This window comes from Dendrobium catenatum, unplaced genomic scaffold (genome assembly GCF_001605985.2).
Source record: "Dendrobium catenatum unplaced genomic scaffold, ASM160598v2 fragScaff_scaffold_231, whole genome shotgun sequence".
Lineage (NCBI taxonomy): Eukaryota > Viridiplantae > Streptophyta > Magnoliopsida > Asparagales > Orchidaceae > Dendrobium > Dendrobium catenatum.
The window spans coordinates 2194631-2210342 of NW_021318693.1; the positions used below are offsets into that span (position 1 = coordinate 2194631).

At 33.9% G+C, this 15712-nt stretch overlaps 1 protein-coding gene across 1 annotated transcript; it reads left to right on the plus strand.

The window, feature by feature from the left end:
- Positions 1-7243: 7243 nt before the first annotated feature.
- On the plus strand, positions 7244-9658 carry LOC110104224 (zinc finger Ran-binding domain-containing protein 2). The gene is made up of 3 exons (XM_020833235.2): positions 7244-7751; positions 8583-8656; positions 9451-9658. Exons 1-3 carry the CDS (start codon positions 7420-7422, stop codon positions 9456-9458), a joined length of 414 nt encoding a protein of 137 aa, XP_020688894.1. The 5' UTR covers positions 7244-7419; the 3' UTR covers positions 9459-9658.
- Positions 9659-15712: the final 6054 nt, after the last annotated feature.

Here is a 15712-nt window from a genome sequence, read left to right on the forward strand (position 1 = left end):
TTTTTTTTTTCTTTTTTTTTTTTTTTTTTTATGTCTTGTTCTATAATGTTATTTGGGTTGGTGATTTGGAGTTATAATAATAATATATTTTTAATTTTAAATATAAATATTAGGTATCAATTATTTCATCATATTTTTTTTATTTTTTTTATTTCATAACATGAATGATTATATTTCATGTGTAAATATTATTGAAATGAGAATATCACTTTGTATTGTATGTGTTTGAGGTCATCCATAGTTGACTATGGAGATAAAAATATTCTATTGATATAAAAACTCTTGGAACAATTTTTTGCTATAACTTTTTACAATTGTGCTCTCCAAGTTGTATGCTTTTTAGTTACAGCCATTATTTTTTTGAGTTTAATGGATTTATGACTATATATATCATAGTGGGATGGGAGAAAGCTCGCTGCAATGCTTGTGATGAGGCAGATAATTCTCGTGCGTGCTTTTCTTGGTGTGACAATTTAAGTACTCGTATGTGCCTCAGTGCCTCCTGAGAAAAAAATTGCACATGCGTCTTCAAGCAGGTACCCTTGAAGACTTATGCACGTCTTTCTTAGCATTGTAGGACTGAAGACTACGATTACGGTGCCACCCGACACTGACCATGCACGTCTTTCTTGACTTGGAGGGCAAGCTAAGACTCCTAAAATTTTTCCTAAATATGGGAGACGCTAGGCGGCTGCCAAATTTTTCACTTATAGGGGACCTAAAATTGGATGGTAGGCGGCCTTATTTGAACCAAAGATGGTAGGGAACAAAACCTGAAATGATGAACAAAGAATTAAACTCTAATTTAATAAAATGCATGTTGACCCATGTGTAAAAGAACAAAAATGAAAATCACATACCTCGTATTCGTCGAGATGCCCAAATTTTCATGAATCCCGCAAGATATCCAGCGTACCTGACACTGTTCAGTGCCGACGCCACTGGAGTCACGTCTCTTCCCGGGAATACTGTTCAAATCACGCGCCAGTTATGCTTTTCTCGTCTTTAAATATCGGACCTGTGGAAGCCTTCGGGACCTTTTCTCCTGCAAGCCTCCACAAGTCGCAGGCTTCCTCCATTCGCAACCCACGACCGAATCCCAATCTCTGAAGTCGTCGATCTCTCTCATCCACGGCAAAACCCGAGTTACAGTAGAACCACTGCCCTCTTCCTCACGACATCCTGACCGACCCCAGCGGAGTAGCCAGAAATCTATGGGATCCGAAAAATCGGCCCCGTCCTCCACCTGCGACTGTTTATTGCTTTTTCTTTCTTCGGGGGAGTTTTAACATAATAAGTTTCGGGGTAAATTTTGGAAGGCAGATGGATTTGTAGGTAAGACACTACCCAAAGATTTTGCCCTCATTTTGCGAGAACTTTATAATATGAGTTCTGGTTTCCTATAAGCGCAAGCCCCTATAGCTAATTATCCCCCTCGATAATGAGAGAGAACTTTCGATTAAGGCTACTCGTCAATCAGATATGTACATCTACATTTTATCTGGCATATAGTAGTAGCATTGGCTTAGGTTTGGAAATTTAATATTTAAAATTTAAATTTCACCATCTTACACTTAAAGCGGATGGTGGGCAAATGGATGTAGACCCGATCAAGATCCCATGGTTCAGTCGTCCCGCGCCATCGTGGTCCCTCGTCTAATTAGTCAGAGGAGGTAGTCGACCCAACCTGATAGAAGGATCCTTGTCGGCAGCCATGGACTGCTTCGTCCAAGAGTACCTTATAGATCTGGGGTAAATGTTTATCTAAGGAGAAAAATTTGAATCCACCTCGGCTAACAGAGGGCTTTGTGCCCTATCGATCATATCCTATTGATTCATATCTCAAGAATTTGATTCCACCAAGGAGCGTATTGGCTCTGACCATAATCGATATTTCGTGGTTCCATTTGGTGGTAAAATCACTCGGTTCAGAGGGCCCTAGATCATAACAGTTTATCCTGTGGTGCCATTTAATAGCAAAACTGCCGGTTAAAAGACACGTACCACATTCTTACTGACAGGAGACTATTTGAGAATGAATCCTAAAGATATTTTCGGCTAGGCATTAGCTCCATGTGAGCTGAAGTAAATTTTAATTTGTCCACCTCGACAAGCTATTGCGGAGGGTGGATGGATTTTGCTGTAAGTGTATTTCAGATGGTTGATTTCAAATTTAAATATCTTTGAATTTTTGGAATTTTGGATTTTTGGGACATTTGGGCGGCATTTGAAATTATTTGGAATGGACCCATCCGATTGAGATTTTCTATTCAACATGATCATCATCGGGGTGTTTGGGATCATTTTCATTTGATTAAATCTTGTCGACCCTATCAATTTGCCGATAGGGGAACGAGTTTCGTAGGCTTTGTTCCTTTATTAGTGAATTCATATTGTTATAGGTCTTGAAGGCCTAATATGAATGTATTAAAACAAATATTCGTGCCACAATCTTATATTTACTTGGTGGTTCGAACCCTATCGACTCTTATTAATCTGTATAAAAGGATATGGTTAGAACCATGTCAACTCCTATTGATCTGTATAGAATGATCGGGTTCAAACTTGAATTCACTTGTCGACCCGCGTAGCATCTCTAGACATCACATGTATACCAATAACAAGCTCACTGGGGCCCATACAGGTGTTTGATTGATACCCCCTTTTAGTGTAACTATTTATATACAAGCTACAGTACATGTGTGAGGATATTTTGAAAATATTTGGAAATGCCTTATGTCCGCTTGCATGATTGTTATGGATCCTGTGGCGTGTTGTAGCAGCTTCTAGATTGAGTTGTTTGCTACTTTGTATATGTAGACTGTCGTGCACTACTTGCATAATTTATGCAAGTAGATTGTAGTGCACTAACTAATCTCCTGCTTTTATAGAAGCTCGTATGAACATGCATTCATTGCATTCTTTGTGCATTTCATTATGATTTTGATCCTTACAACATATTCACTACTGCTGTATGTAAATGTATTCATTTGTAGATTGAGGTTGACTAAAAGATATTGTATTTTTTGAAGTCTTTCTGCATCAACCCATCAGTGGAATATGACACAAACATTTATCTTCATAGAGAGATTATATGTGTTGAAGATCTTCCATCCTTGCTTGTAGAGGTCCAATATATTTGCTTGATGTTGAATGATGGTTGATTACAAGAGCATTACAACATTCATCAGCTCTTGCTACATAACTTGTAGGTGCTTTCATTTATCATCATGTCTTATGTGTTTTACTTATGCTTTTTTGTATTCATAGCATTTTAGTAGTTGTTATCTTCCCAATAGATTACATCAAGCATGATTTCCTATAGATAGAATGTTGTGTATTTATTTATAAACTGGTCAGCACTGATTGAAAGGAAGTTATATCCTTAATATTCCTCTTTCTTTGCTTGTAGACCTACTAAGTTGCATAAGTAGATTAAGGAATCTTATGACTTGGGACGACAGAACCATGGGATCATGATTTGGTTCATCATCATCCCTCCACCATCCACTTTAAGTTTAAGGTGGTAAATTTCTTATTTTAAATATCAAATTTTCAAACGCTAAACCCACGTTGCTACTATACACCAGATTACACGTATGTCTACATATCTAATTGATAGCCTTAATCGAAAGTTCTCTCAGCTCTAGCTCGCTGTCAGGAGGGGCAATTGACTATAGGGGCTTGCGCCTATAAGAAACCTGAACTCAGATCATAAAGTCCTCACAAAATGAGGGTGAAACCTCTGGGTAGTGTCTTATTCACAATTCAATATGCTTTTTGAAAATTTGCCACGGAACTAATTTAGCATTAAAACTCTCCTCAATGACCCGAAGGAGAAAAAGAAAGGGGGTCCACTGAGAGGCCCGGGCGTGTGTGTGTATATATATATATAACTGTTAACACTTTAGAAGGAACTCAACGAAGACATTCTTTATAGCATTTGAGCCACATGCAATGATGCAAAGTAAGTTTTTGAAGCCTACACATGTCAATCTGTTATTTGCATAAACAAGAGTTGTTCGAATATATCATCCACATTATAGCATTATGTAATAATTTAAGAAAGAAAGACTTTTCCTCTCTTAACAGCAAAACAAGAGCATATATCCTCTGCATTGTTGCATTATTGTCTTTATTTGCTAGCAATATAGGGAGAGAATATATCTGAATAGTTCAAACTCCCCCGCAACAATTCCACACACTCAATTCTAAAGATAACATCCTTGAATAATACCTCTCTCTCTCTCTCTCTCTCTCTCTCTCTCTCAGAGGTAGCTTTACGTTGGATTGGTGACTGTGAATAACTTGATACATTAACGCATAAGGCAATTTTGAGTTATTGTGTGGAGGTGATGGGAAGAAATTGGGAAGAGAGAAAAAGGACATGAAAGAAGGATAATGAAAGAGAAGGAAATGACGTGAAATTTATTTTCAAGAGTTTGAAGTATCATCTCAATAAATTGATGAAGTTTTTTGAGGAATTTTTGAAGTTGATAATTTTCTACTATTTGCTTACGCATCTTTTTTATTATCACTTCTAAATTATTTTCTCTTTTTTTTTCTTAAGAGGCTTGAGTCCTTTTTTTTCTCCATAAAGCAAGAGTACTGTACTCAGATTTTAGGAAGGGTTGATGAGCGCCTTTGTGCACCATCATTTTGTCTTATTTATTATTTGATTGGATTCTCCATCCTCTCCTAATGGCTTAGGCTAAAGCTTAAGCTGAATCATATAAATTTAAGTGCTCTTTTGTGTTACCTGAACACTTCTGAGATTACTTTATAGTTCATCTTACTTACTCCTAGATTTATATTTCATAGCATAAAGTTAAGCTTGCTTTTTTATTAATAACTGATAACAAAGTTGAGCTTTTCAAAAACTACATTGACCATCAAGTTTAAGATTAAGAAATTTGATTTTTTTAAGATTTTTTACTTTGAAAAATGAAGATGTGGGGTGTTTTAATTAACTAATAAATATGACTAAAAGTCTTTACTTCTAAAAAAACTTTATTAGGAGTATAAAGATACTCTAGTTGCTGTATATGTGAGATGATATACCTAGCTATTTACTCGCTAAAGAGTTTAATCTCATTATTAAGCTCATTAACTTCTTGTTAAAAGCACTCAAGAAACTATACTAAAGGAGTAACTATTTAGCTTGAGGAGGATGAGATTAATTAAAAGTTTATTGTGGTTCAAGGGTTGATCATATAGTCATGAGTCCACTTCTAATCATAGTAGGAGTAAAACTTATAATAAGTTTAATGTTATTACCATCTTTTATTATAAAAAGAAATATCTCATAATATATATTGCTATGATTTAAAGAGAAAAAAATAGCACGCAAATGATAAACATGAAGAGGAGAAGTTTGTAGGTGAAAGTGTTGTTATAAATTGTTTTGGTTTTGATACTAGAGGTATCCTTTTGATCACAACTGAGGTAGATGGGTGTAAAGAATAATAGATTTTGAACCCAACGTGTTCAAATAATGTGTTCTATTTTAAAATATTTTGTACATATGAGCCAAGTTTTAGCAGTTGCATTCACATAGAGATGATAAAAGATATCACTATTTACGATCATTTTGATAAAAAAAAATAAAAAATTACGATCATTTTGATCAATACTTTTTTTTTTTTTTTTGGGGGAAATACTATTAAAACTAAAAGGATATATCTGGAACAAGAGCTTCTGGTAACACTCCAACTCTCCCAGCAACTCGTCCAGAACTGAAGAGGAGACCTGTGCCTGCAGTCAGTCCAAAACACAAAGAAACAAAGCATAACAACAACCCCACCATCCCACCAATAATAAGCAAATCTCCCATAAACAATCAAACCCGAGCAACAACAGCGAAGTGAAACAGGGGCAGCAACCACCCAAGAACCCCCAACTAGCCAACTAGCATACTTACATTCATAAAGTCTACATCAATTTTAGTTAATTTACTGTAACAAAATGCCCTTTTAGTGAGGCATGCATGTGTGCTACATTCACTGAAGCTCTTCTTATTCTTCTTCTTTTAAGTATCCAATTAATTTCAACTCAATCATAGGCTTCGTTTGGGACAACTTTCTTACTAATTTCTAAAACAGCTTTCTCGTATAAAAATTTTTTGAATTAAAAATTTATGCCAAAAAGTTGTTTTAAAAAGCAGTAAGAAAGTTATCACAAATGAAGTCATAATCTAATTCAATTAACCATACAATCTTTCTATTTCTTTCTTAGCAGGTCACATTCATTCCAGCAGCGGAACCATGCAAAAATAAATAAGATCCAACTCAAAAACTTTCATTTGGCTAAGCACATTAACAAAATGAAAAATTCTTATTTGTGCATATTTATTGTCGAGGTTCATAAGCCAACGAAAGCAAGAAGTAGATACAACAACAACAAACATTTATGTAGCCGACCCCACGTAGTGGGATAAAGGCTTGATGATGTTGTTGTTGTTGCAAGAAGCAGATAAATGAAATTAAATTGCAAGAATGTTTTTTAACGAATAAACTTCATGATTTTCTGACTAAAACATCTATTAACTAATTACAACAAATCTTAAAAGCTTTGGGCTTCATTTGAGATAGTTTTCTTAGTGATTTATTTTTCATATCATAGTCATAATTTTTATTTGACCATTATTTTTTTGCTAGAAATCTTCTTTCTACAACATCTTTAAACAATTACAGTTTTATAAAGCAGTAAGAAAGATATCTCGAATAAAGCCTTAGTCTTTATATTAATTGTGTAGCAGTGTAATAAATAAATATATAAAATGTGCTTAACAAAATTCATTTTGTGCATGCATGTAAATTATCTTGATAAGTATATGAAATTTCTGATTTGTTAATACTTAATATATTTATTTTATATACAATATAGAAAATCACAGAGCTATAGATATAAATATGCCAAATGAAGACAAGTCAACAAAGAAGTGAACTCCTCATAAAATCCTCCATCTTTCTAGTTTCTCTCTCTTCTTAATCCCTAATTATTTTTCACCTTTACACACATATATACGTTCCCCATCTAAGCTATCCCACTTTCTCTCTTTTGTGATTCCATTGTTCAAGGATGGCTAGCTAGCTATTTCATCAAGGAGTAAAAAGAACACCACCTCACTAGCTTTCCCACACTAGATAGATTCTCAATTATTGAAGAGAGAGAAAGAGTGATAATTTACCTTTTGCAAGCTATAAAAACCCACCAAAATTCTAGCATTCTTCCACACCTTAAACTCACCTAGCCTTCCTCACATTAATATTGCCTTGATCACACAATGCCACACCTCTCAAATTTTCCAAGAAATTCTAGCCACATTTTCTTGTAAAATATTGCGATAAAATATTTTGAATACAAAGATATCTTTGATATTTCTATTAGGTGTAGAAGTATATCGGTACTGTGAAGAAGATGAACAGGAAGGCAGGAGACTGGGACTGCAGGTCATGCCAACATCTCAACTTCAGCCGCCGCGACTCGTGCCACCGTTGCGGTGAGCCGAGGATCGGCGGTGGAGAGCACGCCGGTGGCTTCGCGGCCGGAGCTCGGTCCCCAGGAGTGATTGACGTGAAGCCTGGAGATTGGTATTGTGCATGCGGTGTTCACAATTTTGCGAGCAGGACCAGCTGCTTTAAGTGTGGGGGCTTCAAGGATGGAGGGGTAGCTATTGGAGCTGGAACTCCAGTTTTTGGCTATGGAAGTGTCCTTCCAGGTTGGAAATCTGGTGACTGGATTTGCACCAGGTTAGAAGCAATTTTTATTTTTTTAATATGCATGTAGCATGCATACTTTCTATAAGCTATTTAATGCATATAAAACTAGCTAGCTAGCCTTACATGATACAAATGGTAGATTTAAGGGGCTTGTGCCCTCACATTAAAATTTCATGATTTTCTTATATATATAATTTATGTTTCTTTTAAAATTTAAGATTTAGAATTATAAATATTTATTGAAATTAAAGTTTTAATGATCTTTTCAAAATAATTTATGTTTCTTATTTTCATGTATGCAATCTTCGAGCCAACAATATTCTTAAAATATGAACAAATTTAATCCTATAATTAAGCAAATTCATAAACATATACTAATCACAAGCTCATAACCCTAATGATGGAGCCAAAACTCTCAACCAGTAAATTAAAATTGTTAAGTAACAAATTCACATCCCTACTATCAATGTATAACTATAGGGATGATGCACCTTCCTGCATTAGTGTTTAAGTTAACTAAGGCACTATAGGAAAATCGTTCATTACCGGCGGTAATTTCCGGGGGTTTGTAAAATTTTCAGCGGTTTATAAACCGTCGGCATTCAGCAAATTTCCTGTAGTGAGGGTGGCAGGTCACATGCAACACATAACAAATCTGATCAATTTTTATGTCATTGTATCACACATGATTTAGTATTCATTGTGGAAGGCTTAGGACTTTAACTTTCTTATCACTTTTCACTAAGTCATATAGAAGGTATTATAAATATATACATGCATTATGCATTTCTTTCTATTGATCATCACCAACTAAGTATGTGTATTAGCTAAAAGCTAGAATACTGGCTTAATTGGTTTCAGGTACGGGTGTAATGAACACAATTTTGCTAGCAGGCTCGAGTGCTATCGATGCAATGCGCCAAGGGAATACAATGGTAAACACATATATAATTCGTCATTACTGATTTAGGTTCTGTTTGAGACAACTTTTTTGTCGCTTTGCTTTTAGACAGCAACCACAATTTATTTGGCTATTGAATTTTTACTTTAAAAAAAAAAATGTTATTGAAAGTTGTTTTTATAACATCAAGGTTTCGTTTGAGACGGCTTTCTTACTGATTCTTAAAGCAACTTTCTAGTACAAAAGTTTTAACTTTTGTACTAAAAAGTTGTTTTAAGAAGTAGCTAGTAAGAAAGTCATCCCAAATGAAGTCTAAGTTGTTTTCCTCACAATAACTTTACAATAAGCCTTATAAAAAGTTGTACCATCCCAAACAGATCCTTAATCACCTTTGTTCAACAAATTTAGAAATTTATATGTACCGTAAAGGTAAAAGATTATTATAGTAAAACTTTATATCAGGATATATATCATATTAACAAATTATCATGATTGATGCCAAAGATTTTTTATCTGTTTTGAGATTAGTGTAATACTAATTATATGTTTATATATCACACTCAAATCAAAATAAATTTAAAGAATTTTAAATTATTTGAAACTAGGATGAGCTTTAAAATTCTTGAATCTTTTTTAGTTGAATGTAATACATAAATAATTTCTACTACGAGGATCTCAAAGTAGAAAAATGAATATAAAATTTATATATATTATGATAAAAAAGTAATTAAGATGCATATAAATTTTATTGAATTTAATTCATTAAAATTTGTGAATTAATTATAGTGATTTTTACAGTATTAGCTTCTAAGCAAACTTATATTACAGGAATGTAGCTGTGGGAGAAAGTTTGAGCACTTTGAAGAAAGAGCTAAAATGAGAGATTTCATGACAAGATGTTATTTTGACATCTTATGTTGTACTTGTTACAGTTACCTCCTTGAGAGGATATTAGTCCTATTTTGTGTGTGGGTGTGTGAGTTTCTCTTGTAGGCTGTTGATGCTACAGCCACTTATAATAAATAAATAAATAAATCTTAAGTCTTGGTATTAATAAGAAGTTAATTATCTTATAATGTTGGCTTAGTATATATTTTTTTTAATCTTCTGAATAATTTTAGTATTAGTTGTATGTTATAGCTCATTTGACTGATTTAAGGGGGAAAAAAACTATATTTTGAAAGGAAAAGGTAGAACTTTTCAAATTTATTTTAAAGTTGAATAAATTATCACTCAAAAAAAGGGAATTCCAAGGCAGCAAAAGGATTATTTTATGATAATTAAATTGAAAAGGTGATTCATGTCAATGGGAACTTAACTTTGAGGGAGTCCAAAGAAATGGCCTTTTGGCACTCCTTCATATCAATGTGGACATTTGGCTCAACCAAACGCTTCAGCGAAATGTACAAATCCGTTCGGATCCAACTAATATACATTGAGATCTGGCCGATGATAAGATTGGCAACAGAGGTGTTGCCTTTGTTTAGTCCTGCCAGACAGTCTTCACCCGCAATGCAATCGCGCATCTTGCGCACGTACAATTGTGGGTTCGTAGGTCTGATAGGGTCAACCTAACGGGTTGGGTTCATGACTGGATTTCTGACCCGTTTATACAACCAAGTCGGGTTCGAATCATCTGAATTGGACACGAATCAATTCCGAATTTGACCTGAACCAAATTACCTGAATACTCATTTTGACACCCTTACTAACATTCCTCATATTAAAAAAAAACCATTATAGAAAATCATTCAACCAATATTATAATAAATAGTAATGTAGTCTATTTATTTAAAAAAAAAAAATCTTTTATAATTTAACATCAGTATGATGATCATATCAAATTATTTGATTCGACGAGTCAATTAATTGAACTTAATGATTCGGGCTTTATTTGATACAACTTTCTATAGCAGTTTTTTGGTGTAAAATTCTCTTGAAAATAACAAAAAAATAGTAGTAAAACACAGTAACAAACATAAAACTAAAAAATAATAATAATTGAATTGAAATAATTTTTATTTTATTTGAATCATTCAGACCGACCTGAATGGATTTGCATAAAATTTCAATTTGTGGGCAATATCTTTGGCAGAAGAAGATGAGTTAACACGTCGAGGTGATGTAAATTTTGCCTTAAAAATATGAATTAATAAATATTTATTGTTAATTAACCCTTATCTCACGTTTGATCAACATTTAAAAATAGTTTATGGCTGATTGGCTTTGGTCAAATGTGCCAAATTAGTGAAATCATGAATAAAAAAAAATTAATAGGGAAATTACATATATGACATTCAAATCTTATCTATTTACAAAATTAATATAGATGCTATTTTATTAAACTATTGAACATGAGTATTAGCGCATGTCAAGATTACATTATTAGAAATTTGACAAAAATGAAAAAAAAAAGTACGAGTAGGAGATTTAATGTGATTTTTGATATTTTAATGAGAATTTGAAATGGAGTAGGAGTGTGATAGTTTTGTAAATAGTGAAAAAGTAGGTGTTATGTATTTAATTGCCCCAAAAATTCAAAGTTTTATTAGGCATCTTTTTTTTTTCAAAAAATTGTATGCGAGGTCCGAGCGCATCAGGCATTCCTCTAGTTTTGAAAAAATTATTAGGTGAATAGTGAAAAAGTAGGTGTTATGTATTTAATTGTCCCAAAAATTCAAAGTTTTATTAGGCATCTTTTTTTTTTTCAAAAAATTGTATGTGAGGTCCGAGCGCATCAGGCATTCCTCTAGTTTTGAAAAAATTATTAGGTGCGGAGTCTGAACCATCCGGATTTGTGAGGGTACACAGTAAATGTATATTAAATATACAGTTTTGTACAAAATTGTGTATTTACTGTGCATTTGCTGTGTACTCTCAAAAAATCTGGACGCGTATTGTGTCTGGACTCTGCACGTAATAATCTCTCCTATTTTTGAGACCATCAAGCGATCTAATTTTTATTTTGTTTTGTTTTATTTTATATCTTTATATGAATAAATTTTTGGCTTGGATATATATGAGTTATGATGGAATGATATGGATACAAATACAAAACAGACATGGGATGCATCTATTATTGAAAATATATGACACGAGTATACTTTTTATACCATATAATAATTTATATATTTAAAAAATTAAAATTTGTGTACAGTAATTGCATGAATTAAATAAACATGAAAAGAGCGCTAATAAAAGATAATTGATTACGCAGCTCACCTTAGTCTGTTGGTTGAGAGCTTTGGCTACTAACTTGGAGGTCTTGAAGCTTGCATATGTGATATTTGTATGAATTTGACTTAATGACTCAAATGTCTTAAAAAAATTTTTTTAATTGACAATTATAAAAAAGGCATTTACATATAATTAAATGATCAATTCTCTAACCGAACTCCATGAATTTCATTATTTTAATTGACTACAAAAATATCACCCTTTTAAATAGTAAAACAATTGCTCGACTTTAAAGAAATAAAAGAAACAAATATAACTTATCATGTTTGCTTCAAGAGAGGAGGCGGCTTGTTGGGGTGTTAGGAGCCTGATGCGAGGGGGCTAGGAAGGTGGTTCACATGATGTTGTGTTGTATACTTGTGTTATTCAAGGACATTTATTAGATTTGTTTTTCGATGTATATCTAGATGGCATGCATGACATGCCTCAAAGATATGTCACATAAGTTTTCGCTTTTGAATATGTCTGACACGAAACATATACTATTTTCTAATAAAGTGTCGGTGCATCATAACATATATAGTAGCCATTTTGGTGATGCGAATTTTTTTTTTTTTTTTTTTTTCAAGCTTTTAGGGGATTACTCTTTCATCATAGCATGCTCAACCTTTTATATGGGATGAAAATATGAAATATTGCCAAAAACCTAATCTTCTAAATCTGCACATTAGGATGAATGTGCCTATCATTAGTCAAAAGCTTCAAGGGGAAGCCATTTAATGGTATGTTGTTGGTATTAATTAATAAGATAAGTGGTAACATCCTTGTCTTGGAATTTGTTTATTCCTTTAGGATTTTTTTTTCTTATTTACTTCAATTTTTGTTGACTTGGTCAACTTATGCTTTTTTAATCCATTTTCCTTCCTAGTGTCTTCTTAGGTTCTAAGTTAGACAAGTGGGCTCTTAGGTGTTAATTGATCATACTATGCCAACTCTCTTTGTTGATTGACCTAATAACAAATATAAGATTATATTTCCTACATTGTTATTGTCGTTTTTATTTTTTTCTTTCTCCTTCTAAATGTTTTTTTATATATATATTTATCTCGAATTCCCACCTAGCCCAGGTGCGAGAGCGTCGCGAGACGACGGACCGCCCATCACGGGCGCGACGACGGGCTCGATAGCGAGCTCAACGAGCCGCTCGATTTGACGACGAGTCGAGCTCGGATTTTGAGCTCGACTCGAGTTCGAGCTCGAGCTCGAGCTCGGGTTTTGATTGTCAGGCTCGACTCGAACACCCCCTGGCTCGAGCTCGACTCGACTCGTTTGCACCCCTATGCGGAACATCCTTTTTAGAGAAGTCTTATCTAGAAATCAAATTACCTCGCATGCAAAGGAAACTTGGGATCCTTACTTGAAATAGGAACGAGGTCCAACCTAAGTTCCTCGTTAAAAATATTAATAAACATTATTTGACCAAATGTACAGTTTTCTCCTATCAAACTATTATAGTTCATTGATAGTATCGTTCTCATAAACTATGTCCTTAAAAAAAATGGCAACCAATTGAGACTTGGTACACAACAGGCCAAGAAGCTTCCCATAATAAAGCCAAAACAGCTAATCATTTCCACAACTGCTAGCACTATAAAACTCTTTCTCCCTGCTCCCCAGTTGCACCAAAACACCCACTCCTCCAATTTGAAACTTTCCCTCCTAAGAAGTTTACAAGTAGGCAACAAGCCAACCCCTCTTAAACTTGAAGCAACAGATCAACTCTGGGTTCTCGTGGGCTGTTCATGGAATACAATTACCTGAAATTTAACAAATCTTGAATCTTTATAAACTAGGCAAGAAGATTGCAAGTGAGAAGCTAAGGTGGAAGAAACATGGAGAGTACTATGAGACTGGCAAGCGTGAGAGGGAGCATGAGGGGGAGCATGAGGAGCATGAGTCGAAGTGCCTCCTCATGGAGAACAACAAGCACCGTCTTCGGCAGATCTGGACGGGAGGAGGATGACGAGGAGGCCCTGAAATGGGCAGTGCTCGAGAAGCTCCCCACCTATGATCGCATGAGGAAAGGAATTCTCACCGGAGCTAGCGGCCCGGCACAAGAAGTCGACATACAGGACCTTGGAATTCTGGAGAGGAAGAACCTGCTTGAGAAGCTGGTCAAAACCGCAGAAGAGGACAATGAGAAGTTTCTCCTTAAGCTTAGAGACCGCATGGAACGGTGAGTATCATAAAAAAACCAAAAGTAGAACAAAGTTTACAAATTCTCTCTGTTTATATATGCCTTTTTTCTCTCTGTTTCAGTGTTGGAATTGATAACCCAACCATTGAGGTTCGATTTGATCATCTTAACATAGATGCTGAGGCATATGTGGGGAACCGGGGTGTTCCAACGGTCCTAAACTTTTTTGTGAATAAGATCATGGTAATAAGCTGATCTTTTAAATTGGAGAATTTGATCATAAAGAGGATCATAAATGTATAGTGTACGTAAAACAAGAAGGTTTTTAACCAGTCCTATTTGTGTTTCTTCTTTTTTTCATTTTAGGGAGTACTAAGTGCACTGCATATTGTGCCAAGTGGAAAGAGACCAATATCTATCCTTCATGATATCAGTGGGATTGTAAGGCCTTGCAGGTGTGAAGGCCTTTTCTTCTCCCTGGTTTAAACAATAAAACTTGGTTCTATCAGTTCATAAATATCTGATTAGTGCTTCTGATATGCAGAATGACTTTGCTTTTGGGCCCTCCAGGCTCCGGGAAAACTACACTTCTACTAGCTTTGTCGGGAAAGCTTGATTCAACACTCAAGGTACACAATGAAATTTTCTTTTCAGAAGGAAAAAAAAAAAAAAAGTATTACTCTTATTGAAAAGTTTGGTGGAGATCTATGCAGCAGGACACTTCAAAAAGTCATATATTTCTATGTATGATCTTATTTTTCCCTAAAATTAGTCAAGCAAGATCATGGCACTGGCTGAAGCATTCCTTAACACAATCTGAACACACAATGATTATAAAGTTTTTTTTTTTTTTTTTTAATAGTGAGGGTTATATTAAAGAGGAAATTTATATTAGTGACAAGAATGATTGCATTGCCAACTATGTTGGTCAAATAGTTTTACATCAATATATTCATATTTATTTTTGGTATTTTGAATATTATATATTCTTTTTTATTTTATCATTTTATGAGGACAATATAATAATAATATTGACACAGTCCATGCCTAATAATTCCTCCTAATCTTGCCATGATGTTGACAATTAAATACAATAATTTAATATAATTATAATTAAACAAATATTTTTTTATGATCCTTAAGCTTTCTATGTGCATATGATATTATATTTTATTATTATTATTATTTTAAAGAAAATATAAACGTTAGGGGTTTTGATTGCACATTTAGATTAATAATTTCTTTAAAAATCATAACTAATGTGACATCTAATGTTTAAAATTGCGAATTCGGGTATTGAGGCGTTTTTCATTCGTGAGGCGAGGCGTAAGCCTCAAAATCAAAAGATTGCGTAAACATAAAATGATAAATTTTTTATATACTAATGAGTGAATAATATAAAACATAAAAAAACATAAGATATGAAGTGAAATCAAAATATCCCAATAATAAGACAACATGAAATATATTTCAACTCAAAATTTTATTTTCCCAAATCCCAATATTCTTTTCATTAACATGTAATTCAAATTTTCAAAAATAAATAGCAATGACATATCACATAAGAACTTATACGTTATCAACACTATCATCACTAAGGGGTTCTTCATTTGAATCATCATTATGATGAACTTCTCTCTCCCCTTCCTCTCCTATAGAGTCCAATGTCGGGCATTTACTTCAAGATTTATATAAGTTTTAATATATATATATATA